Genomic DNA, 23274 nt, shown 5'->3' with positions numbered 1-23274 from the left:
CTCAAGTGACTCACCGGCGTCTGCAAAGTCTAATCAATTTCAATCAATTGCACACTGCAGATGGCACTGGACGTCTTGATAAGTCGGCCGTCTCTTCCAGACCCTTCAACTCTTCCCCGGCCAAGTCTTCTCCGCCTCACGTACAAAGCAATCGACCTCCAACATGTTTTACATACCACCTTCACATATTTTCCACCCCGATGATGCAGCCAAACTGGAATCATTGGGTCTTCTTACTCCTGTCGATGAAAACGGCTTCAGAAAACTACACAAAAGACGACTTTACCTTGACCCAGGTTGGTGTGAGGTACACTTCGAGTTCCCACTCGACGCTCGTCCAGACACGCACCCTGAAGCTTTTAGTTCTTTCCCAGACCAAATCATATCCAAGGCTACGACAATCTGCTGCGGTTTTACTGAAGAAAAGGCCAAAGAATTATGGCACCAGTATGAGAACTGGCCCGTCGTTGACTGGCCGCACAAAATGGAGCAAACATTCATGGACTATATTCTCGAAGTCGTCCAGTTTCCCAGGGCTGTATACGATGAAGATGACGCAGTCTGGACCAAGGCCATGGATGGTTGGGGTATATCTGCAAAGGTACAGGATGCCATCATGGATCCGGAAACCACCGGGATACGTCACACCTATACTTGCAACGATATAATAAGAGAAAACGTCGCGAGTTGCTACGGTACACTTACGAGTCTTCGGAATACCTCTCGTGCTCGTGCAGCGGGGAAGCCGCCTTCATACCCAGACCGTGTTCTCGTTGGCGATGAAATACTGCCGTTGACAGAATGGATGGAATGTCAAGGCATTGGTCTCGAAGATTTATGAGTTACAAATCGCGGTCATATAACAACTCTGAATAGTAAGTCTCAAGGAACTCAATTGAGTATGCTCTGCTAATCATGCCAAGATGATTATATCCGTAACAATGAGCAGTATGAATATATAAACACCATGATGCTAGATCGCCATGCGATTACAAGACTTACTCACTATGCCTAACATCAAGAAAGAGAAATAAGCATAATCTCATCATCGCCATGATGAGCAAGCATCGGAGTCGTGATACGGTAAATGAACACGCTCGTCATGGCGATGATGAGATTATTCTTACGCCGCTTCAATTACGCGATGTCAATTGCGGGGTCAAAAAAAGATAACAATCAAGAATCGGCTCATACTTTGCCGTTGACCTAACAAAGGTTCCTTTCATAAACGTCGATCCTTGTACTAAAATGCGACTTTACCTTGGGAACTTCTGTATCGCAGTGTGACCCATGATGCTAGTCAACCTTGTTCGGGAAGGTGCCCGGATACGCGAGCCTTCGTTGGGGCTGCCTATCCAGGTATTTACAGTGGCTACCGTTAGTATATAGTGGACAACGCCCCGCCACTTTTAAGACAAAACAACAACATCATCTATCACCATTATTCTTATCGAAAATGGCGCCTGGATGGTTTGTCAATTGTGCTGCTCTCCTCCTCACGTTCACCGTGGGAGGAAACGCGTACGCTCTCTCCCCTCGCGCCAAAGATGACGGTCCCAAGGCCGTAAACATCAGCGTCCCAGTCGATCACTTCCACAACGACACCCTCTACGAACCTCACTCAGACAAGAAGTTCCCGTTGAGGTATTGGTTCGACGCGCAGTACTATCGCAAGGGCGGTCCCGTCATCATCCTCGCGTCTGGAGAAACATCAGGCGAAGATAGAATTCCCTTCCTCGAGCATGGCATTCTCCAAATGCTGGCTAACGCGACGGGTGGTATTGGTGTTATCCTTGAGCATCGGTACTACGGAACCAGTTTCCCTGTACCCGATTTAAAACCTGAGAATATGAGGTTTTTGTCCACGGAGCAAGCTCTTGCTGACACCGCGTACTTTGCGAAGCATGTTGAGTTTCCAGGAATGGAGGAGCACAATTTGACCGCTACCAACACACCGTACATCATCTACGGCGGTTCTTATGCCGGTGCTTTCGCTGCGTTCGCGCGTAAGCTTTACCCTGATCTCTTCTGGGGCGGCATCTCCTCTTCTGGTGTCACTGCTGCTATTGTCGATTACTGGGAGTATTTTGAGGCTGCTCGTCTCTTTGCGCCTGGCGATTGTGCCAAGGTGACACAGAAACTCACACGCGTCATCGACGATATTCTTTTGGGCGATAACAAGGAGGAGAAGAAGCAGCTCAAGATCGCTATTGGCCTTCTTGGTCTCCGGGATGATGATTTTGCTCAGACTATCGCTCAAGGAATTGGAGGTCTGCAAGGAAACAACTGGGATCCTGCCGATGACTCCTCTAGCTTCGGTCTCTACTGCGGCAGTGTTTCTTCAGATGCCATTCTTTTCGCTAGCACCCGCCATCTGGAGCCGTATGTCAAGAAGTGGCTTATCGCTTCCGGCCACAAGAAACAGCTCAAGTACTTGACGAACCGCTTCCTCAACTACATCGGCTACGTCCGATCCAACGTCGAGAGCGACAAAGCTGGACGCTGCAAGGACAAGACTCTGGATGCATGCTACTCCATCCGCAACTCGATGAACGAAACAAAGCTCGACCCCGACTCTATGTCGCGTCAGTGGACGTACCAGACTTGCACGCAATGGGGATACTGGCAAACCGGCTCCGGCGCACCAAAGGACCAACTCCCCATGGTATCCCGCCTCATCGACGTAGAATACAGCACGATCCCCTGCCGCGAAGAATTCAACATCACCACCCCTCCCAACGTGGAATCCATCAACAAACTCGGTGGCTTCAACTTCAGCTACCCTCGTGTAGCGTTCATCGACGGCGAGTACGATCCTTGGAGAGCTGCCACGCCTCATGCTATTGGTTACAATACCGATAGAGAGTCTACTGTCAGTGAGCCGTTCATCTTGATTCCTTATGGTGTGCATCATTGGGATGAGAATGGTTTGGCGCCTGGTAGTGAGGAGATCGGATTGCCGCCTCCGGCTGTTAAGAAGGCGCAGGATGATATTATTGAGTTTACGAAGGCTTGGTTGGAGGAGTATGAGAAGGAGAAGGGCAGTGGAGCTGCGGAGCTTTAGATAGTGTAGCCATTACACCTATTCAATCAAAGTGTTCACGACAATACCCCATAGGCCCAAGATGTAAAACCAATCCGATATGTTGGGAGTGGGAGACCTGATCTATCTCTAGCAGAGTATCTGTCCAAGGTAAATAGAGTTACAGTACAATCCAATTCAGGCCGCTTCCCTGTTGTTGCTCTTGTACCCGTCTCAGCTCACCCTTAACCTCGCATAAACGGTCATTCCTAATTCTCTATCCAAGACGTCTCGCTTGTGTGCCATGCTCCCTGCAAGATTTCTACATATAGTATCTCACACGCATCTCCAAGTAGTCCAAGAATCCCAGTAGCGTTCCATACGTTTCCAACTCCGCATCACATCCATCGACACTCTCAGCATGCTGCATAAGCGCACTCATCAACACAAACTTTTCCTCGCAATTCGGACACTGGAAATCGAAGTGCGGGTTATCCGACACGTAATTTTCATAGTAGGGACAGGATATACCAATATCATCAACAGTATTCCTGTCTGCGCCAGATGGACAGGTGCCAGCCTCGAGGTGCAATACCATGGCGGAGTTGGAGATGAACATTCGGTCGCAGCCAGGACACTCGATAGTCTTCGCCATATGGGTTTTCAGATGCTATGATACTAAGTAAGAAGCCACAACTATTAGGAAGGTGAGTCTTACGTTCTTTAGGTTCGACTGGGAACTAAAGGATTCTTTGCAGTGTCGACATATATCGTGCACATCTTGATCGTGCTGTGCCAGCTGGGATGCGCTGTCAAACTTCTCAAAACAACCCGAGCAGATGTGATGGTCCTTTTCCAAGTGCTCATCCAGGACACGCTGGTCCGCGAAGTCAAGCTTGTCGGGGCATTGGTAGCAGATATTGTGACGGGAAGAGTTCTCGAGATGTTGCTGCTTAGCTCTGGTGTGAGGGAAGTGTCTCTGACAATGAAAGCAGTAAATGTCTCGGTGCTTGCTTAGTAAATGCTGGTGTAGCGCCTGGGAGTCGACAAAAGAGCGGTCACAAGGCTTACAGTACGCCATTGTTTCTCGTGTCAATTCTGAGAGGCGCTCTCAGTATGGTGAAGGAAGGGAGACGTGATGTTGATGTTGATGTTGATGTTGACTTCCATTTATGCACATCAAATTAATAACATACTGGCATCTGTCCTGGGACTCTTCTCTTCAGTGCTGTAGAGGTAATTTCCCAGGCAAACGCAGTAACGCATAAATTTTCACCGTACCAGATGGTTGTGTCACACAGCAAACAATCTTGCCGTTTACCTGCACTGGAGGGCAGGATTCTCATGGAAAACGGTAGAGATTCCCAAGATCTATGCAGCTTGAATGGTGTGGCTGGCAAACCAAATACATAGGAAACAGTGCAAGCGAAATTGACTTGACCGTTGATTATATTACGCAAAAGGGAAACAAAAAGAACGACAAACGAGCAATTGATTCTCTTGCCATATTATATTCACTCCCCTTCTAGTTGTTAGTATTGATGGTAATTTGACTTTCTGCATAGGGGAACGTTCTTTGCTTATCAGCTTTCCATCGACGTCATGATCTGCTTATTTGTCGACAATCATTTGTCTCCTAGGTGGTCCTCTAATGATACAACACTTAAGACCAAATCCAATCCAAAGCGACGTCACGGTGTCAGCTATTTAGGGTCTACTACTGACATGGTGATAAGATGCCTGGCAATGCGTACAAGAATCGACTACCTAGAGCATAAGAGATGAAACAATCCAGTCCTTATGCCAGTTTAGGCACTACTTTGGCTACTAAGTAAAGTAGCCTAAGCCTTAAAGAATATTTCTTCTGTCGCATTTATCACCAACCTAGAGCAAGTAAAAAACAGTCATGTTAGGCTTGACTCGAGTGGGCTTCTTGAACTGCTTCATCTATTGCTATATCAGAGCCAGTACCTTTGCAGTCTCCAGGATCTTCTTCATAGTGTACTTCAATATCCCTCCCTCCTATTAACCGTGTTAATCAAGTCCTCCCTCCCCTCACCCAACCTCTCCAAGTTCAGCCCAAATATATCAAACAGCCTCTTATAATAAAACGAAGAGTTTCCACTAACATGAGGCGTGATGGTCACATTCTTAGCACTCCAAAGCGGATGTCCCTCCGGTAAAGGCTCAGGATCAGTAACATCCAACGCCGCACCAGAAATGACCTCGTTATTCAACGCTTCGATAAGATCATCCGTGTCAACAACAGGTCCTCTTGCAATGTTGATCACAAAGGTTCCCTTCTTGGCAAAGATTTCAAACTCGGGTTTGGAGATGAGACCTTTGGTTTTCTCGGTGAGAGGTAAAGCGATGACGAGGATGTCAAGACCCGAGTCGAGGAAGGCGTGAATTTCTTGTGTAGAACCGCCGGAGAACCATTTACTAGGGAATTCACCCTCTGGATCGCCGAGACCGGGTGGAGAGTAGGACTCGTCACGGCGGGAGGACGGAGTATCGCGTGGATGGAGGGTGTATGCGTGGACGTCTAGACCTAGAGCTTTGGATACACGCGCTGTTTGACGGCCTATGCTACCGTATCCTAAGATGCCGCTTCATATTATTAGCTTGAAGTCTTCTATTTGGAGATGGTGTCGTACATTCGCTTGCCGGCTGTATCTTCATCATTCTTGCTGATACGCTTCCATTTACCTTCATCTTGAAGTTTGGAGTATTCTTTCACTTCATTCTGCCGTTAGTTCAAGTTCTAATATTTGGTCTGTTCAACTTACAGCGGAGTCGATGGGCCAGATAGGTTCCAATAACCCACTCAGCAATTTGAGGCCTGCATCATCAGCGACATCCTACTCCCACACTCAGCATAACTTACCCATGAACGCCATTAGCCGTACAAACAGGGATCTTCGTATCAGTGAAAATAGGTTTATCCATCATATGGTCCGCTCCAGCACTGGTAAGTTGGACATATTGCAGATGAGGCGCCTGCTCCGGTTTCGGAAGCAGATGAGATGTCGCCACAGCAGTTAGAATGATAGTAGTATCTTCCCACTCCTTCTCATCAAAAACCGGCTCCAAAGGCTCGCCACGTTTCTTTTCTGAGAACGCCTTAATCGTAAGATCAGGGAATTGTTTCTTTATAGCGTGGATTTGGGCCTCGGGAGCCTCTGAGTTGAGGATGATGATGGCTTTGTGGCCCTTGAGGGACTTGTTGCTGGTGGCTTTGATGAGCGTCATGATGAGTTTCAATGATGATGTTATTCCTCGGAACAGTGTGATTGAAGGATTATCTGGGCTCTTGAGTTAATATTAAGACAACGTAGGATTCACGATTACAAATGGATGTAGCTAGCGGCCGTTGAGGTGGGGTAGATCGACCTTGAAGATAAGGAACATTGCTCGTTTTGGGCACTATTAGGAGACGGAAAGATAGCGCATATAGCATCATGGTAGCTTAGATATACGTGATGGTTCGTTACTTAGACGTGCATGTTTTGCTCATTGGCTGTTGACATTGTGCAATTGAGGTGATTGAGGTTTCTCCGATTTGGCTACCCTGTAAGAGCTTCAGTGTTTTATCCGATCGCATGTCATCATCAAGACCATAGAGACAATTGATATAAAATGCACATGCTCCATTTTTCGATAAATGATTGAATTTATATTCCATCGTAACATTAGAAATCTGATCGTCTGCTGGAGCTGTCATGTATGGTCCCATTTCATATGAAGAATTAATCTTCGGTGAGGTCCGGCATGTGCCGAGCATGTCAAATGAAACGTTGAACGGATCACCTTCAATCATTCGAGAGATAATAAGATGGGTTGCCATTCCCCCGAACTGTCATCGCTGTTTGCTGTATCGCGGGAACTTGCAAGGATGCTGGGGCTGTGCAAAGTGTACATCGTGGCTCATCTTTCACTGCATTTTTAGCCCTCTCGAAGGGCTGGAGGTAGGAACAGGGGTACACTACCTCAAACCCAGATACCTTGAGCTAAAGGTGCAGTGAAGGACTCATGTCGCTAGCCCGTTGAGCTTTTCCATTTCCTTCACTGCATTTTTAACCCCCTCCACGGGCAGACTCCTACTGAATGATTACGTTTCCTGGACACATCCATCAAAAGGGACCAGATGATGGTCACGTGATATGTCGCAGACCAGGCAGCCATAAGACTGCACGACATCCATGAAGTCGACTCTATTGTGTTGACTTGAACTGTACGACTGGATAACTAACCTTTAAAAAGCCCAAATAGATGAATTCGCCTCTCTCATATCGCACATCTCCGGATCATCAACTCTGAGAACCCAGGTCCATCAAGTCAACCTATGTCGCAAATGAGTGGCTCGTCAACGATACCGAGATTTGTCATTGACCTGTCCCAGCCGCCTGAGCAGCGTTACTCTCACATCATTCCGCACTTCTCAGAAGCCGTCACCTCTTGCAACTTGCCAAGTCTGTTCAATGAATTACTTCTTGAGCTCACCGGCTCACATGTATCGAAATGGCTCTCCTCTATCTCACCATATCTTCTGCGCCGAGTCCACTCAGATGAAGAAACGGCCGAGCTACGCGGAATTTCAACAGCCATTGGTATCCCTATGCATATTCTCGTCGCTTTCAACGTACTTCTAGATCTCTTGCTGGGATGTACAAGCGGTGGTGTTCGCTCACTGGATTTGCCAGGACGAACAACACGGATGTTGCATTTTCGGACTCTGGATTGGGGAATGGATAAGCTCCGACACATCATTGTTGAGCTTGACTTTGTGAAATGCCCCGGAGGATCTGTAATTGCTACTACAGTCACTTATCTCGGCTATGTCGGCGTGCTGACAGGCGTGCGGAGAGGGTTGAGCATGAGTTTGAATTTCCGGCCATACCATGCGAATGAGACACTGCGTCAACGACTATCTTTCAGATGGAACCAAGCTATGGTGATCTTCGGTTATCGTCAATCCATCTCGAGCGCCCTGAGAAACATTCTTCTAGATGAGTCGACCGAATCGTTGCGCCACAATCGTCAACCGGAAAGTTCTGTATCTGGCGACCCAACACAGCACGGTATCTCTGATAATTACGTACGAAAGGTGTTGAAAAAGCTGACGGCATCTGACTCAACTTCTGCATATCTCATATTCTGCCAACCAGAACGTGTATACATCGTGGAGAAAGACCATAGAAGAGCTAAAGTCGGCGAGTCTGACACATTTCTCACTGCTTACAATCACGATCTTAAAGACGAGGAGGACCCCTCGCGCTTAGAGCAGGCGGCAGCAGAGTTAGAGAGCACGGATAACGCACTCGGCATGGCTGAACTAGTTGGCTTGTCTCTGGATAGGAAAGAGTGTCTAGAAAGGATGTGGACAAAAAGATCGCTTGTTTGTCGACGACGGTATAAGCAAAGCAGAGATGTCGTCACTAAACCTGATGTGGTTAAGTTTCTGGAGCATGATGAGATAAGTAATGATGAGACACACTATGCAGTGATCATGGATCCAAAGGAGGGGAAGGTCGTGTGGCGGAGAATGTATGCAATTTGATATCGCTCTATTTTTCACAGTCGATTGACGGTAGCTCTGATATCGGGCTAGCACGCATTATCGAGGATACTCCTGACCCCCCTGTGACGTTCACCAGTGAGCGCACCAAGGTACACTGTAATCTTCAACCCCTCCGAGCCCAAGCAATGATAACTTAAACCTGCAGGACTGGCAGGACGATAATGGAGGAATAAGAATCTTCACCATAATTGTAACCCTATCCAAGAGCTTGAGGTAGGAATAACGCATACAGTAGTTCGAATGTAGGACACCTGGGCTGAAATTCAGTGCTTTTTCCACTCGTGCTTCTTTCACTGCAATTCTAGCCCCCTCCTCGGGCATGCTCCCACCGAATGGCTGGCTACTAAAGGTCCGATAGTGGAGATACGATCTCAATTCTCCTTTCACTGCACTTTTAACCCCTCCACTTTCACTGCAATTTAAATCCCTCCGGGGGCACCTTATCCCAAGAAGAATTCTGACCCAGTTCACGGCAGAGCCTCTTTCTTGCCACAGGTCACTGCAATTTTAACCCCCTCCGAGCCCAGCAATGACATGGATGGAAGTGTCTCCACTGAAGTTTGACAGGATCAGCCCTACGAGCAACCCGCGCTAATCCACGCACCCCTGCACTAACTACATCATTGGCGGTGGCAGGACAGCCAGCTGAGCAACCCTTCCCACAATGTCGGTATGGCAGCTATGGCTTGAACTTGCTTTACACAGCCCGACGCCAACAAACCTCAAATTCCAAAGCCACGACATCAAATATGCATTCAAATAATGACCCACCCTCAGCGGGATTGACAGCTGGTCAACCTCCATCCATAACCGCAAATGACAGCGCCATCTGAAGATATTCCCTTGCCGACATATTCGGCTACCGACAATGACGATCTCCTCAATCGCATCGAAGCTTCCTCTGGTGTAGAGTTTCCGATTCTCCATTCACCCACCGGCCGCTCGACGAACCTACAGCGTCTTACCGTTGACGCGGATTGGAACACGTACCATGAAGCCTACCGTATCGAGACGGACATTGTCGACGCATTCTTCCTCGCGATCGAAAAAGGACACGATGATGTCGTCGCCGACTTCATAGCCCGCGGATGGGTTTCGCCCGATACCACGAGTCGATACCGAGAGACGCCCTTGATTGCTGCTGTGCGCGCGGGTAAACTGCCCATGGTCAGCGGTCTCGTCGCGCTGGGCGCAAGCGTCAACGAATACGGTCGCGTGAAAAGCGAGGATAAAAGCATCAAGGTCGAAGATTTGCCGGAGCGAACTCCATTGATGGTCGCTGCTGAGAGCGGTCATTTGGCGCTGGTCAAAGTCCTGATCGAAGACTACGGCGCGAAACACGACCTTATCGCCCCAGATGGCGCGATCGCGTTGCGACTCGCAGCAATCAACAAGCATCGTGAAATCGTACAATACCTGCCTCATGTTCGCGGCGGCTCGTGGAAGCGATGGATGCATGTGCATCGCAAACAGATGGAGAGGGCGCGACGCGCTGCAGAGAAGCTGTTCGAGTTCATCAGGATACTGGTATGGGACTTTCCCAAACTTCTCTTGTACGAGGCGCCGAAGGAGCTTTGTTGCGCCGTCTGGAGACGTCGCCACAAGATCAAGAATTTCGTCAGGGAATTACCGGGGAAGGTTAAGAGAGGGGTCATCGCGATACCTGGGCACGTCAAGAGTGCTGGAAAAGCGATCTGGAAGGGCATCAAGGAGATTCCATCGTTCATCAAGCAGGTCTTCCAATCGCTTTGGGGAGTGCTGAAGAAAATACCTGGCGCTATAATGAGTGTTCTGAACTGGATCGGTCGTGGATTGAAGAACATCAGCGAAGCGATCTCCAACATCTTCCTCAAGTTCTTCTCCTTCCTCCACACGGCACTAATGGCAATCGTCACATTCTTACGTGGTATCACGTTACGAGATATATGGAACGGTTTCTGCTCCCTCGTTCGCGCCATCTTCATAGATGCGCCCAAAGCCATTGGCCAGTTCATTGTGTCGTTTGGCAGGACGACCTACGATGTGCTCAAAGCGGTCTTTGGCAGCCTTGGTGAATGTATCTGGCACATTGGGCACTGTATACTTTGGCTGATCAAGTATATTCCGCAAAAGATATGGACTATCATTGAAGCGATGGGTACGTCGTTGGTCAAGGCTTGGGAGGAGGTGTTGGTTTTTGTGAATCCGAAGCGAATGTGAGCTTTGGCGGGTTTTTGTTAATGGACGGGGCAGATTTAGCGAGGGATTGGTGATGGTGTTTCTCAAAGGAGGCCTGATGTTTGGATTAATTAATACCCCAGAATGATCGAGACCTAATGAATTAATGTGGAAATTACACTTACAAGAACCGACAGATCTTGCGCCATGATCAACACGTCAGTTGGCCGAACCGCCACATCATGAGACCAACTTTCATGAAACCGCACCAACAGATCGACAACGGCACAAGGTCCGATCGTAAATAAAAAGGGCAAGTGGGTAACTAAAGAAATGTCCTCTAAGGGTTAGGCCGCCAGAATAAAGTATCCTAACTGCTAGTCTAAGCTAGCCCAAGTTATTTCGTCTCTTATGCTCTTGACGGCCAGTTCTTCTGAAACCCCTTAACAACTTAACAACGCCACAGAACCTTTCGCAAATCGTATAAAAGGGGCCCGTATAAGCCCTCCGACAAGCGTCGATCGGTCAAAAGCGTTGGTCGGGCTCTTTTGCTTAATGAAGCCATCGTCAATCGATAGTTTCTTCACGGTCCCCACTGACTAACCAATTAACCCCTGCTACCCCCTGGTTGTGCTTTTTTAGGGGATCAATAGTTTAAAAACTCAGCTCCGAAGCAATCAATCCTTCGTTCTAGATTGATAGAGACAGTGAAGTAGAGGAAGAGGCGATGGAAACTGTGAAAGCGACGGGAATTAATTAAAAATAAAGATGTGTGTTTCCCACCCAGCCGCGGGGAGTTTGTGTGTGTCTTTTTCGTTGTGCTTTTGCGAGCATTGTGAAGAGAGATGGCTCGCCGTCTTGTCCTTTCGTTTTGTTTGGCTTCGGCCTTGCATTCGTTTGATGTCTTCGCCAGTCCTTGTAAGCCGAAGCCTGTTACTTCTCGTGCTGTCCCGGTTGCGACGAGTGAGACCTCAACGGATTTGTCTACGGATTTGTCTAGTCTCACCTCTACATCTGAGAGCCTTACCACTGAGCTCTCGGTGAGTGTTTCTACCGGCGTCTCAACTGAGAGCTCGGAGGGCATTGAGACGCAGACCAGTGATGGTTTGTCGCTGAGTTCATTGACTACTCTTGCGACCACTGCGACTACAGTGACAACCAATCAAGAGGGGGTTACGACTACCAGTCTTGCTACGACTGTAACTGCCTCTACTGGTGAAGAGTCAATTGCGACTTCCAGTTTAACTACGACTGACACGACAAATGAGGCAACTGCAACTGCCAGTTCTGCAACAACTGCCACGACTTCAACGGCCGATGGGGAGGCAGTTCCGACTAGCAGTCTTGGTTCGACCGCAACTACTGATGAGGCCACTAACTCGGCAACGGCGGATACAACTACTTTCCCTGCGGCTTCAGGCTCTACGGATGCTTCCTCTTACGCGGCCAGCGATACCACCCTGCATACCACCAGCCTCACTTCGGCCTCTGCCACCACCGATGCCTCGTCTGACACGATCAGCGTTGCTACGAGTGCGACTACTGATGAGCAGACACCCGGTCTTGCGACGGATACATCCAGCTCCATTGCCAGTTCTACTACTGCCGACACTTCCTCCTACACGACGGAGGGTACTACGACCGACGCCTCAGGCTTGACTACAGACTCTTCCACCACTGAGGCTTCCTCGTCTATGACCAGTGGCTCTACGACTGCGACTACCGAGGAGACCACTGGCTTTACGACGGATACTTCTAGCGTCACTACGGGCTCTGCTACGGCTGATGAATCTTCGTACACAACTTCTGGAGCTACAACCGAGACCTCGAGTTTGACTACCGAGACCTCGAGTTTGACTACCGAGACCTCGAGTTTGACTACCGACACTTCGACAACAGATGCTTCTTCCTATACAACCACTCAAGGTACAAGCGATGTCTCCAGCGCCACTACAGACCATGCCACTACAGATACCACCACTCACACGACCACCGGCCCTGCTTCCACCGCTTCAGCCGATTACTGTAAGTCTTCCCTCTGAACCCAGACGTATGTATATTCACCCTTTCAAAGGCACAAATGCAGAATGGCAAAATGATCCCCTCATTGCGTCCTTCGAGGACACGACGGCCTACGCCATCAGTGTCTGCGCCACTGCTATCGAGTCTGTCACCACCGTCGAAGCTACAACGTCAGCAGAGACGACAGTGACTGAGCTTGACACTGTCATTGAAGATCTCCCCGGTGAGACAAAGATCGTTCTGGACGCGCCTTCTACCAACTATGTCGCTGGAGAGGACAGGACTGTTACAGCTGTTCGTCGCGATGGAAGCATTGAGATCATCGAGCCAAAGACCATTTACAACACTGTCGCTCGCACGATTATCGAGCTTCCTACTGCTTACGAGACGGTCTTCACGACTGATGTTGACTATGTCGGTACTACTAGCGTTGATACAGTCTACGACGTAATCGGGACCGAAACGAGCGTTGTGGTCACTGACACTACGGAGATCACCACTGCTACATCTACGGATGTTGTCACTGAGACTATCACCAGCATTGAGAGTATTCCTACTACGTCTACGGAGTACGTAGTCACCGGCACAACCATCAAGTTCGCGCCCGGAATGACTATTCACGTTACCAACTCACGTACATTTGTTGTTTACTCTATCCCATCTACGCGCACGCATGTTTTGTACACGACCACCGATTATCTTACTTCCACTTGGACTACAGTTACCCTCGCTTCAACGGATACTGACTACACTACCGTTCCTACGACGACCTTCGACATCACTACCGCGACGAACACGGTGGAAGAAACAATCACTACTAGCATTGACACGGATTTTGCCACGAGTACAGTCACGACGAATGAGTTGACGACGACGATCGAGACTTGTAAGTATCTCCAATTGATCCTACGTAGGTGCGTGTCAGAAGAATTATCTTCTGAGGCTTAGGCTACAGAGATAAAGTGGCCTAAATGCTAGCATAAGGTGGCCAAAGTATTTCGTCTCTTATGCTCGTGGCGACCAATTCTTCTGACACCCCAACGCCGACAAACACATACTAATATCAGACAGCTGTTTCTACTTCGACCAGCACCAAGATCAAGGGCAAAACGTATACTCAGCACGAGTTCCCCTGGTTGAGCAACAAGAAACGCGCCGCCGTCGAGGCCCGCGTTCCTCGACTTGAAAGCCTCGAAGAACACTGGATCAACGAGTTCGGCGAATCTCACTACCACAGCGCGTGTTCATGCTTTTTGCCCGACCCCCTTCCTACGCGTACTGTCTACGCTTCGGCGGGTCTTGAAACGATCGTCGAGAAATCCACCACGATTGACAAGATCTATGGTGAGACTGTCACGTTGACTCTCACCACGGCTGCGACTGTCACAACGCATAAGACTGTCACGGACACGACTGTCGTGGATGGAACTACATCCATCGAAACGCGTACCGTTTATGAGGATGTCACCGAGACTGTTCTCTCGACGCCTACTGCTCAGTCTCTTGTCACCAAGATTGTTACCAATGATGATGTGAAGCAGGTCACCAAGGAAATTGCTGTCATTGACACGATTACTCTTTACGGTATTGCGACTGGATACACGTGGATGGAAGTCACCCGCACGCAAGATATTTACGACCTCCGCAGTAAATTATTCCCTGTCGTTCAGACAATTGATATCGCCGAGACCTCTACCTCCACTCTACCTACTACCACTGTTGAGACTACTGTGGAAGTCACATCTACTGCGCTTTCGACTGCTGACGAGACCGTCTACGATGCGTTTACCAGCGTTGTACCCATTGCTGTTACGGACGTGAAGAAGTTTACCTACACGAAGACGATCTTCACGGACGCAACTTCTGTCTACTCAATTGAAGCTACAAATACCGTCGGCACAATCGCGACCACGACGCTTACGACCCTCACCACGGTCACCAATGGAGTTACATCGACTATCACCACCGTCCTCTCCACCCAGGTAACAGTTACAGCGCGCCCCGTTGAAACCAAAATATGCGAAATGCCCATCAAGGACGGCGACTTCGAGTACGCACCTGGCACCAGCCCATGGTGGACGAGTAAATACTCCGATCTTGACTGGGACAAACAAGTCGTCGACGGACACGGCAAAGTCCTCAAAAGCAGAAATCTCTACGACTACAAGAATCTCGTGATCTGGCAAGACCTGAAATCCTGCGCAGGCGTAACCTTCAGTTGCAGCTACAACTACTACATCGACAAGCAATACGAGCGTACAGTGCAAAATTCCAAGACTAAGAAATCGGAGACTTGGGTCCCCTTCATCCGCACATATTGGAATGACGATATTTGGTACAAGCCAGACAAGTATCTGGGTAACAGGTTCAATCAGCCAAATTTACCACGGGATCCTTATTATCCTGGACAGTGGTACTCTGCTACCATCGAGTTCACGACGTCTGGTGGGACGGATACGTTGTATATTCAGGCTTCTAGCCCTCAAAAGGAAAATGAGGGTTCGAATTACATTATGCTAGATGATTATAAGTGCAGGCCGATCAAGTACAATGGCCCCAACGGACCGGTTTGAAGGTAGCGTCAAGAGCAATTGAGTGTTGTTCTTGAACACATACTTATGTACATAGTTTTTAGTTCTAAATATTTGACCGATAATTTTGAGCGTATTCTATTCACCTGTCTTGTTGTTTATTCTCTAGTCGAGCAACCTTTGAGCTTGAGTGAGATGAGGCTCAATTGAACACAATCCACCCTATACTTCCCTCAGGGTATCAGAAGAACTGGCCCCTCGTGGCATAAGAGACAATATTACTTGGTCACTTCATGCTAGCTTAGACTAGCATTTAGAATCCTCTTTTTCGGTAGCCTAAGCCTTAGAGAATAATTCCTCCGTTACCCACCAACCTGGTTGGGTTGAAAAAAAGCGGTTGAGTACTGTTCTTCTTTACTTGCGTGCACATCTTTCAGATCTAATCATTTTGTCGGTAACTGTTTTATCGGTAACATCTTCGTACATTGCTTGTCCTCCTCTATTCTCTCGCCTCAGCGACTCGTGAGCTACAATGGGATGAGGCTCAATTGAACACAACTCACCCTACACCTCTCATCAGCAAGATCACGGCAGCGCGGGGTGGGTTCGATACGATAATTGCTAATGTATTACGAATATTCTATGTAATCTATGTAATTGGCTACTCATATCTCATTAAGCATGGGCTTTGAGCTCCCTCCATCCATCGCTATTCCACTATCTACCGAATTGTTCTCCGAGCCCCGACCGCCAACTCTGACACATGTCTTGTCCTCCACAATCCTCCATTCCATCCCAGTTATTAATATTAAGTATATTATTGCGAAGCCCAATATTCCGTCAAGTCATCAATTCATCCGCCTGTGAGCATGAGCACACCTCGCCCAGTGCACCTCTTGGCTTTTAAACAGCGGAGACGGGCGCATTCGCATATTGAACCCGTCTCGACTCTCTAGCATCAGACCGCTCATCATTTCCCTCCCAACCCGCCTTGACAAGCCAGAACAAAGCCATCAAAGGCGTCGTAAGCAAACTCAAAACTCCACCAAGAATGGCCTTGAAAGCTTGTGGTGTCCAATGATCTTCATACCGCCAATCCCCGCCGTCGCGCTCACCGACCGTGGTCAAGACACCCACCGAGATAGGCCAGAGGAGTAAAAAGCTTGCAACAGCGAACATGAAGCCTCGCAGTGCTCCTTGCACGATGGTGTTGATCAATGAGGATTCTTCAGGCGGTGGCGCTTTCTCGGTCTTGGGTGGCAGGAAGAATAACCATCGCATCCACTGGGATGTTGGCTCGGGCATGAAGCCGACGGGTTGGACGGACCGCTTGGAGAGATCGTAGCTTACAAGACCCATCTCGACGAACCAGGTAAGGATGCACTGGATGATGATGGTGACAGCGGCATCGCCCGATAGAGTGTTCGGCAGTTGAAACAAGCGTATTGGGTTGTTGACTGTATCTTGAGTGGTGTACATGGCTATACCATAGTTAGCATATCTTATCGCATCCTCGTCAGATCATAGAGTGGTACTCACGGTAAGCCAATGCAAAATTAACGCCGCCGGATAAAAGCATGGCACCCACACCATCCAAGCCAAAGACGTAAAAGAGTTGATGACCAGTAAATTGTAAGCTTGGTCTCATCCGCCCCTCCTCCTGTTCCTGTTCCTGCAGCATGTCAGGTTTCAGAGATCCCTGCTCCGCAAGCCCCTGTGTCTCAAGTTGCGCCGCCATTGCATTCGACCTGTCAGAATCCGTAAATCTTATTCAGATGCAAAAACCAAGGCAGGAAGCAGCGTGGAATTATTTCCTTGGTCGTTTTGTTTCTCCGTGGGGGACGACGGTGAGAAAAAAGGGGTCTTGGGAAATTAACAACCCGGAATTAAAGTGGTGGGAGAAAAAGCTTTGATCACGGATGAAAGAGAAAAAGAAAAATGGCTTGGGCTCTAAGCGAGAATTCACCTTCCTGATCAGCATCTTTATGGACTATAGGGTGAGTTTTTTTTTGTTGAGATTGCTATTGTTCACATGGTACCATTTTACACCGCTAAGTCAAGGCATGAGGTACCATCACGCGATGTTTACTGAGTCACTCATGATAGACAAAACATTGTTCTGCAATCTGATACACGATTGACAGTTTATAGAAACATACATAAACATTAAGTTTACTATGGTCAGTTTGTAAAGCTGGATTTAGTTTAGGGTGCCTGTCTGGCCTAATTTTCGGTTACTGGTGGTTTGGAAAGGGACATCTTGAAGCTCAAAGCGTTTCACCAGCGAATGCGACACCGATCCAGCGGGTCAAGGACAAGAGAGTTCGGATTGGATTACGACATCCCCTCGTGGCAATGATTGACCATAGGCATTTTCGGTCCTGACATCCGTTGCCGCCTTGAAAAGGAAACTCCATGTTTAATTTTAATCTGGATAAGGCTTCGCGTCATCTGAAGTTTTGCCTGCCCTGCCTTGTTCATCTCACCAGCTAGTCTAGGGGTCAAGCGGTAGAAGAAGGTAAGCGGCTAGAAGCCAAGAGAGAAAACAGTCTCAGGAAGATTGTGGTCTCCACAGCGGGATCTAACGAGACTTGCGGAAAAATAGACACCGTTGTCGTTGTTCCGGCGCTAAAGCAGGAACCAGAATAAGCGAACCTGACGACCCACGAGGTTGTTGTTTTTCCATCCATCTTGTCTTTTGGGGTTTCAGGTACAGCAATGATCAAGATCCACTATACCTATGCAGGAAGAGGGGAGGAAGCGCTCGGGTGAGGTTGGCAGCTCGCCTAGATAACTCTCTCTGGCGATGGCTTGACCGTTGTCAACTGAAGGAACCACCACCGTTGACATGGCATGGGGAGAAAGAGTTAGCTTGGCAAAGACACACAAACTCTCAGTTCAAGCTTAAGCTTATTTTGATCTTGAATAGAATACTCGTATCGTAAACTAGCCTGTGCCATACTTTCGCTTGTTAAACAGTGGCTCGCAGTAGTCAAAGTCAATCGTTGCATGATCTGCTAATATCTCGATCTCCATATTAACCGTCTCCTCAACGGCTGGGTCCCAAAAGCAACCCTGGTACCCTGAAACTGGCCGGGGCCACGAGCAATGCAACCTTGAGGCGTCAGATCCTTGATGGCATATCGGCCGAACAAGACATCCCGGTCACTCACTCTGTCCAAGGCGGGAAACTACCCCGTTGAACCATGAGCTCCATTCGATATAAGTATCGTCTTTCATCCCGCTTCAAGTCAACCTTTCTTCTTTACTCACTCAGTCTCATACAGCAGTTCATTCCATTCACTTTGATCTTTGCACATTCTTTCACTCTTCTTTGACAGAAGTAGTTCAATTCATTCTTTCATCTATCCAAACTTGATATCACCGCCAGTCGGATCAACCTATCACAACCACTTTCTTTACCAACAAACACTTCAACTTTTTTACACAATCTTCAAAATGTCTTTCCTCACCAAGACCCTTTTCGCCGCTCTCGTCGCCGCTGCCGGTGTCAGTGCTCACGGCCACGTCGAGTCCATCTCCGTTGGTGGCACTGACTACGACGGTCTCAACCCCGGTGCCGCTGCCAACGAGAACCCCCGCAAGGAGCTCGTTGCCTGGTTCGCCACCAACACCGACAACGGTTTCGTTGAGCCTTCCGCTTTCGGTGATGCCGACATCATCTGCCACCGCGGTGCCGAGAACGCCGTCAAGTCCGCCAAGGTCAAGGCCGGTGAGAAGATCACCATCAAGTGGGACACCTGGCCCGAGTCCCACAAGGGTCCCGTCATTGACTACCTCGCTTCTTGCGGTGCTGAGGGCTGCGCCAAGGTTGACAAGGAGAGCCTCAAGTTCTTCAAGATTGCTGAGGCCGGTATGACCTCCGGTGGCAACTTCGCCTCCGACGACCTCATTGCCGCTGGCAACTCCTGGGAGGTTACCGTCCCTACTTCCATCAAGGCCGGTAACTACGTCCTCCGTCACGAGATCATCGCTCTCCACGCCGCTGGCCAGGAGAACGGTGCCCAGAACTACCCCCAGTGCTTCAACCTCGAGGTTGAGTCTTCCGGCTCTGACGAGCCCGCTGGTGTTGCTGGTACCAGCCTCTACAAGGCTGACGATGCCGGTATCAAGTTCGACCTCTACAGCAACCCCACCAGCTACCCCATCCCCGGTCCCAAGCTGATGTCCGGTGGCTCTTCCGGCTCTGCTCCTTCCACCCCCGCTACCCCCAGCACCGGCTCCGGCTCTGACTCTCCCGCTCCCTCCGCCACTCAGGCTCCCGCTGAGTCTGCTGCCCCTGTCGAGTCTGCCCCCGCTGCCGGTAACGACAACCAGAACAACAACGGTGGTTCCGCTCCCGTCGAGACCTCCCCCGCTGCTCCCCAGCCCACCAAGACTGGCTGCAAGGCCAAGAAGGCCCGCCGTCACGCCCGTGACATGCTCAACTAAGCTCCTTCTTTCCCGAGCTTCAAGTTGTCTTAGCAACACGCTGAGCGTGATTGTGTAAAAAACCTTTCAAGGATCATTGTGTCCTGTCCACCCCGACACATGGGATGAACCTTCAATATTCTGCTGTATATTATGACCCTGAGTCTGATTAATAAAACTCTTTCTGAATCAATAATTGTTCCATTGTGATTTTCTTCGTCTCTTGTGAATGCTTCAATTACTCGCCTAGTCCCAACCATTTCTTTCGTCCTCTAAGTAGGTGTTGGTAGAATTGTCCTTTAATGCTTAGGCTACGATAATAAAGCAGCCTAAGTCCTAGTCTTAGTTATCATAAAGTGACCAAATCATTTCATCTTCTATGCCTTCGAAGGCCAGTTCTTCTTATACCTTGAGGTCATCTCAGTAGTCATTTTCTTCTGTGTTTCGTCCTTAAGATTCGTTAGCCAAATTCCTCAATTCAAACTGATTTGGAATGAGGCACTAAGCTAAGTCTCCCTCTCGTGAGAGTCAATTGACTTCTTCATCACCACCTCAATACGTTCCATCTCAGCCGATCCGTATGTCTCAACCAACATCTCAATGACCTCTGAAGCCGTGATCTCCGGATCCCAAGCATCCCTTGGCACAACAGCCTTGACATCGGCGTACTTGACAAACACCCTCACGATCTCAGCCCAGCGCGCAGTGCCCTCTGGGTTGATGTCATAGTACTCTATCCAGCCTCGTCGTTTCGCGTCACGCAGATGACGAAGGACAGCGACCCACGGAGTCAATGGCTGGTGGGTTTCGAAGTGCTTGTACTTGTGGTTGGGTCCGGGGTTGATGGGTATGGGATGCGAGAGCAGATACCTGACGAGGGAGGGCGATGACGTGGGGAAGATGGTCTTGTTGCGCGAGCACAAGAACTCTGTGGCATATGCCAACAAGGGAGTAGCGCCATCGTCTCCCTCTGCGATGTCTTGGTTCATGTCGGCAAGTTCTGAACAGACATATCTCGTCAAGCCAAACTTGATAGCAAGACACAAGAACGGGTGGTGAATAGGCGGCGCCTTCATCCTCACTTCATAAGACCCGAACGTGCTCTTCGCCCAATGATCAGTCTCGTCCGCTTCCTTTGTCAACCAAAGCCACGAGATCGCCTCGTCCATCTCATTCAGCAACTTCCGCTGCAGCTCCCCATCATCATTGACGACGTATCGGGCATGCGTCATGGCGAGAGCAATATCGGGATACCACTCATCCAGGCGGCGATGATGCTCAATTTCCTCGAGGGGATGTTTGAGTCGGAGAACATAAGACCTGAGAAGGCGAAGATGGGGATCGAAACGTGGATCTTGGTAAGATGAGAGGCGAGATGCACCGGTTCGAACGAGCCAGTCGCGGACTGTGCGGTGGATGTATACCACTTTGCTGGTTGTCACTAGGCCTGCGACACTCTGTCTCTTGTCAGCGAAGCGCATGTTGCCTGCTGGCTTGACGACGTGAACATTAAGAAGACCAGCGAATCGTTCCTTGATGTATCTGATAGTTGTCTGACAACGAGCCCCAATCTCCTCGTCTGTTGCTTCGGCGATTTGGCGACTCAATGCAAGCCCGTCGTCATCTTCGAGCAGCGCGAAGGCGAGCTCCCATACAGTTAGGGAGTTAGCAGACTCATCTTTAATAAAGTCGGCGACGATTTCCCTCGCTTGTATGAGCTGGAACAATGTTGCAGTCTGCGTGATCTCGGACGACGTCTGGTCTTCAAGGAGTAGCTTCGCGAAGAGATCATCAAGTTCGGTAGGAAGACTGTCCAGAATTGCTCTGAGAATCTGGAGCCCGTTCGCCTCCGCTGCAGATGCGTGTTAGAAGAATTATCCTAAGGCTTAGGGCGCCAAAATAAAGTAGCCTAAGTGCTGGCCTAAACTTACATAAGGTAGCCAAATTATTTCGTCTCTTATGCTCTGCAAGCATTCTCTCAACAGCAAGTCTAACCCACAGAAACACACCATCGGCCTGCTCAACGAGCGAAGTGAGCAAGTCATGAGTGGCTTCCCGATCCTGCTTGAGTAGTCGTCGGATTTGCGAATCAGCCTTGAGCGTGTCCAGCGCATAGCGATACATGTCTTCATAGCTGAGATCCTGCAGCTTCGTGTTCGGAACGGAGCTTCCAAATGCCTTTTCGAAGACATTCCACGGTCGGGACGACAGGCAGAGCTTCAGTGAGCCATCATGTTTCATTGTTAAGCCTTTGAAGAAGTCAATAATCTGCATATGATCTCCTTCGAACTCATCCAGGCCATCGATGAACAAGCAGATGTTGGTCTGAGGCAATGCTGCGTTCAGAAGAGAGTGGAACGCAGTCTGCAGATCTCCAACGGTCCATTCCAGCGCAAAGTTGACTCTTTCCTTGGTGGTCAATTGTCGTAAGCGCACCCAAAGGCTGGGAAATGCCTTTTCAACGAGATCTGGATCAGAAGACAACAGCTGATGAAGCAGGTAGCGCAACAACCCAGTCTGAGACCTCTGCTGCCTCGAACCACTCGTCCAAAAGAAGAATCCAGCAGTACTGATAGCCTTCTTGCCGGCCCATTTTCGAAGGTGACGTAGCGCAGTTGGGTGTTGCGAAAGATATCGCACCAGCGTCGACTTGCCCGAGCCAGGCTTGCCAGTGATCCAGTAAATAGAACCCAGTTCCGCACCGCTGAGCCATGTGGTGAACGAGTCTCTGAACGTTTGGCGAAGAGGTTGACCGATGGATGAGTCGTCGAAGATCCAGTCGAGAGTTTTTGCGTGTGCTTCAGTGACTTGACTTTCGCGGTCGTGCATGCTCTTGTAGGCTAAGCTCTCGAGGATGAAGTCGTTAATGAGACCGGCAGGAGCGAGCCTGGGCGCTTTCTTGGCAGGTGCGCCGACCGTCCTTTCGATAGCATCTTGGACCTCCGGACCATGGTCAATCGCCTGCTCGGTTGGTTGATGCGATTCAGATTCTTGTTCATCGACTTTTATACCAGCGAGCAAAGGTAGACAAGTATCACTGGCAAGTTTATCAGTAGCCGGCGAAACGAAACGAAACAAAACATACTGTAAAGTCGGCAAAACATCTTGGCACAGCCCAAGAACCTCCCCAAGCCTGCCCCGTAGCGCGCTAAGATCGTCCCGTCCCCAGACCCCGCAAACGTCAACTGGCCCACCATCAAGGCGCTGAAAGTGCACCAAGAGATCATCAGCGATCTGAATGCACGCAAACTTGATCAACGAGACATTCTCGGGAACAGGTCCTAGATCTTTGACACACTGTACCGAAGACGCCAAGGCCTCGAATAAGCGAGCAAGATTTGTGTCACTCTGTCGTTGTACAGCGTTGTAGACGTCGATTGCGTTGGCAAGACAGGACGTCAGGGCTGAGGATACAGTGTCAGATGCAGCTACGGCCATTTCATTCATGGTGCAGTGCGATATCAATTCAATCACAGTAACTATCAGTGTAGTATGTACTTCTGCTAAACAGAGAATGTAGAGAGTAAGAA

General features: G+C 49.2%; 10 protein-coding genes across 10 annotated transcripts; 6 read left to right on the top strand and 4 right to left on the bottom strand.

Annotated features, from left to right (window-relative positions):
* Window positions 1-163: 163 nt before the first annotated feature.
* B0J16DRAFT_315072 (uncharacterized protein) lies at window positions 164-841 on the top strand (the record flags this gene model as incomplete). Its single annotated transcript, XM_046125230.1, has 1 exon — window positions 164-841. One exon carries the CDS (start codon window positions 164-166, stop codon window positions 839-841), a length of 678 nt encoding a protein of 225 aa, XP_045990409.1.
* Window positions 842-1431: 590 nt separating this feature from the next.
* On the top strand, window positions 1432-3240 carry B0J16DRAFT_331084 (serine carboxypeptidase S28-domain-containing protein). Its single transcript, XM_046126534.1, has one exon. It carries the CDS (start codon window positions 1457-1459, stop codon window positions 3062-3064), a length of 1608 nt encoding a protein of 535 aa, XP_045990408.1. The 5' UTR covers window positions 1432-1456; the 3' UTR covers window positions 3065-3240.
* Window positions 3241-3344: 104 nt separating this feature from the next.
* B0J16DRAFT_315070 (uncharacterized protein) lies at window positions 3345-4103 on the bottom strand (the record flags this gene model as incomplete). Its single annotated transcript, XM_046125229.1, has 2 exons — window positions 3345-3692; window positions 3741-4103. 2 exons carry the CDS (start codon window positions 4101-4103, stop codon window positions 3345-3347), a joined length of 711 nt encoding a protein of 236 aa, XP_045990407.1.
* Window positions 4104-4890: 787 nt separating this feature from the next.
* Window positions 4891-6688, bottom strand: B0J16DRAFT_280657 (uncharacterized protein). The gene is made up of 4 exons (XM_046123909.1): window positions 5910-6688; window positions 5812-5864; window positions 5680-5761; window positions 4891-5632 (listed from the first exon to the last, which is right to left on the bottom strand). Exons 1-4 carry the CDS (start codon window positions 6272-6274, stop codon window positions 5029-5031), a joined length of 1104 nt encoding a protein of 367 aa, XP_045990406.1. The 5' UTR covers window positions 6275-6688; the 3' UTR covers window positions 4891-5028.
* A 582-nt stretch (window positions 6689-7270) lies between these two features.
* On the top strand, window positions 7271-8627 carry B0J16DRAFT_45325 (beta subunit of N-acylethanolamine-hydrolyzing acid amidase-domain-containing protein). The gene has a single exon (XM_046133886.1). The coding sequence runs from the start codon at window positions 7368-7370 to the stop codon at window positions 8580-8582; it is 1215 nt and encodes a 404-aa protein (XP_045990405.1). The 5' UTR covers window positions 7271-7367; the 3' UTR covers window positions 8583-8627.
* A 475-nt stretch (window positions 8628-9102) lies between these two features.
* B0J16DRAFT_331080 (uncharacterized protein) lies at window positions 9103-10930 on the top strand. Its single transcript, XM_046126533.1, has one exon. It carries the CDS (start codon window positions 9420-9422, stop codon window positions 10800-10802), a length of 1383 nt encoding a protein of 460 aa, XP_045990404.1. The 5' UTR covers window positions 9103-9419; the 3' UTR covers window positions 10803-10930.
* A 586-nt stretch (window positions 10931-11516) lies between these two features.
* Window positions 11517-15460, top strand: B0J16DRAFT_410240 (uncharacterized protein). Its single transcript, XM_046133131.1, has 3 exons — window positions 11517-12785; window positions 12835-13668; window positions 13854-15460. Exons 1-3 carry the CDS (start codon window positions 11606-11608, stop codon window positions 15353-15355), a joined length of 3516 nt encoding a protein of 1171 aa, XP_045990403.1. The 5' UTR covers window positions 11517-11605; the 3' UTR covers window positions 15356-15460.
* Window positions 15461-15925: 465 nt separating this feature from the next.
* On the bottom strand, window positions 15926-17257 carry B0J16DRAFT_410239 (uncharacterized protein). The gene is made up of 2 exons (XM_046133130.1): window positions 16853-17257; window positions 15926-16794 (listed from the first exon to the last, which is right to left on the bottom strand). The coding sequence occupies exons 1-2, from the start codon at window positions 17049-17051 to the stop codon at window positions 16217-16219; spliced, it is 777 nt and encodes a 258-aa protein (XP_045990402.1). The 5' UTR covers window positions 17052-17257; the 3' UTR covers window positions 15926-16216.
* A 1332-nt stretch (window positions 17258-18589) lies between these two features.
* Window positions 18590-20008, top strand: B0J16DRAFT_45313 (glycosyl hydrolase family 61-domain-containing protein). Its single transcript, XM_046133885.1, has one exon. The coding sequence runs from the start codon at window positions 18773-18775 to the stop codon at window positions 19763-19765; it is 993 nt and encodes a 330-aa protein (XP_045990401.1). The 5' UTR covers window positions 18590-18772; the 3' UTR covers window positions 19766-20008.
* A 119-nt stretch (window positions 20009-20127) lies between these two features.
* On the bottom strand, window positions 20128-23257 carry B0J16DRAFT_45309 (uncharacterized protein). Its single transcript, XM_046133884.1, has 2 exons — window positions 21676-23257; window positions 20128-21596 (listed from the first exon to the last, which is right to left on the bottom strand). Exons 1-2 carry the CDS (start codon window positions 23189-23191, stop codon window positions 20251-20253), a joined length of 2862 nt encoding a protein of 953 aa, XP_045990400.1. The 5' UTR covers window positions 23192-23257; the 3' UTR covers window positions 20128-20250.
* Window positions 23258-23274: the final 17 nt, after the last annotated feature.

Source organism: Fusarium flagelliforme (genome assembly GCF_020744385.1).
Source record: "Fusarium flagelliforme strain FIESC 12 MPI-CAGE-AA-0113 chromosome Unknown B0J16scaffold_1, whole genome shotgun sequence".
Taxonomy (NCBI): Eukaryota; Fungi; Ascomycota; class Sordariomycetes; order Hypocreales; family Nectriaceae; genus Fusarium; species Fusarium flagelliforme.
The sequence above is the reverse complement of the archived record's forward strand: the minus strand, read 5'-3'. Positions and strand labels throughout refer to the sequence as shown.

What these genes read in the sequence shown, in the direction of transcription:
- B0J16DRAFT_331084 (XM_046126534.1), top strand. Translation starts at nt 1,457, where the DNA reads ATGGCGCCTGGATGGTTTGTCAATTGTGCTGCTCTCCTCCTCACGTTC.
- B0J16DRAFT_280657 (XM_046123909.1), bottom strand. Translation starts at nt 6,274, where the DNA reads ATGACGCTCATCAAAGCCACCAGCAACAAGTCCCTCAAGGGCCACAAA. An exon ending in ACGGCTAATGGCGTTCATGG is followed by an intron (nt 5,865 to 5,909) that starts GTAAGTTATGCT and finishes CTGATGATGCAG; the next exon opens with GCCTCAAATTGCTGAGTGGG. An exon ending in GATACAGCCGGCAAGCGAAT is followed by an intron (nt 5,633 to 5,679) that starts GTACGACACCAT and finishes AATAATATGAAG; the next exon opens with CGGCATCTTAGGATACGGTA.
- B0J16DRAFT_45325 (XM_046133886.1), top strand. Translation starts at nt 7,368, where the DNA reads ATGTCGCAAATGAGTGGCTCGTCAACGATACCGAGATTTGTCATTGAC.
- B0J16DRAFT_331080 (XM_046126533.1), top strand. Translation starts at nt 9,420, where the DNA reads ATGACAGCGCCATCTGAAGATATTCCCTTGCCGACATATTCGGCTACC.
- B0J16DRAFT_410240 (XM_046133131.1), top strand. Translation starts at nt 11,606, where the DNA reads ATGGCTCGCCGTCTTGTCCTTTCGTTTTGTTTGGCTTCGGCCTTGCAT. An exon ending in CACCGCTTCAGCCGATTACT is followed by an intron (nt 12,786 to 12,834) that starts GTAAGTCTTCCC and finishes ACCCTTTCAAAG; the next exon opens with GCACAAATGCAGAATGGCAA. An exon ending in GACGACGACGATCGAGACTT is followed by an intron (nt 13,669 to 13,853) that starts GTAAGTATCTCC and finishes AATATCAGACAG; the next exon opens with CTGTTTCTACTTCGACCAGC.
- B0J16DRAFT_410239 (XM_046133130.1), bottom strand. Translation starts at nt 17,051, where the DNA reads ATGGCGGCGCAACTTGAGACACAGGGGCTTGCGGAGCAGGGATCTCTG. An exon ending in TAATTTTGCATTGGCTTACC is followed by an intron (nt 16,795 to 16,852) that starts GTGAGTACCACT and finishes ACTATGGTATAG; the next exon opens with CCATGTACACCACTCAAGAT.
- B0J16DRAFT_45313 (XM_046133885.1), top strand. Translation starts at nt 18,773, where the DNA reads ATGTCTTTCCTCACCAAGACCCTTTTCGCCGCTCTCGTCGCCGCTGCC.
- B0J16DRAFT_45309 (XM_046133884.1), bottom strand. Translation starts at nt 23,191, where the DNA reads ATGAATGAAATGGCCGTAGCTGCATCTGACACTGTATCCTCAGCCCTG. An exon ending in AAATAATTTGGCTACCTTAT is followed by an intron (nt 21,597 to 21,675) that starts GTAAGTTTAGGC and finishes ACGCATCTGCAG; the next exon opens with CGGAGGCGAACGGGCTCCAG.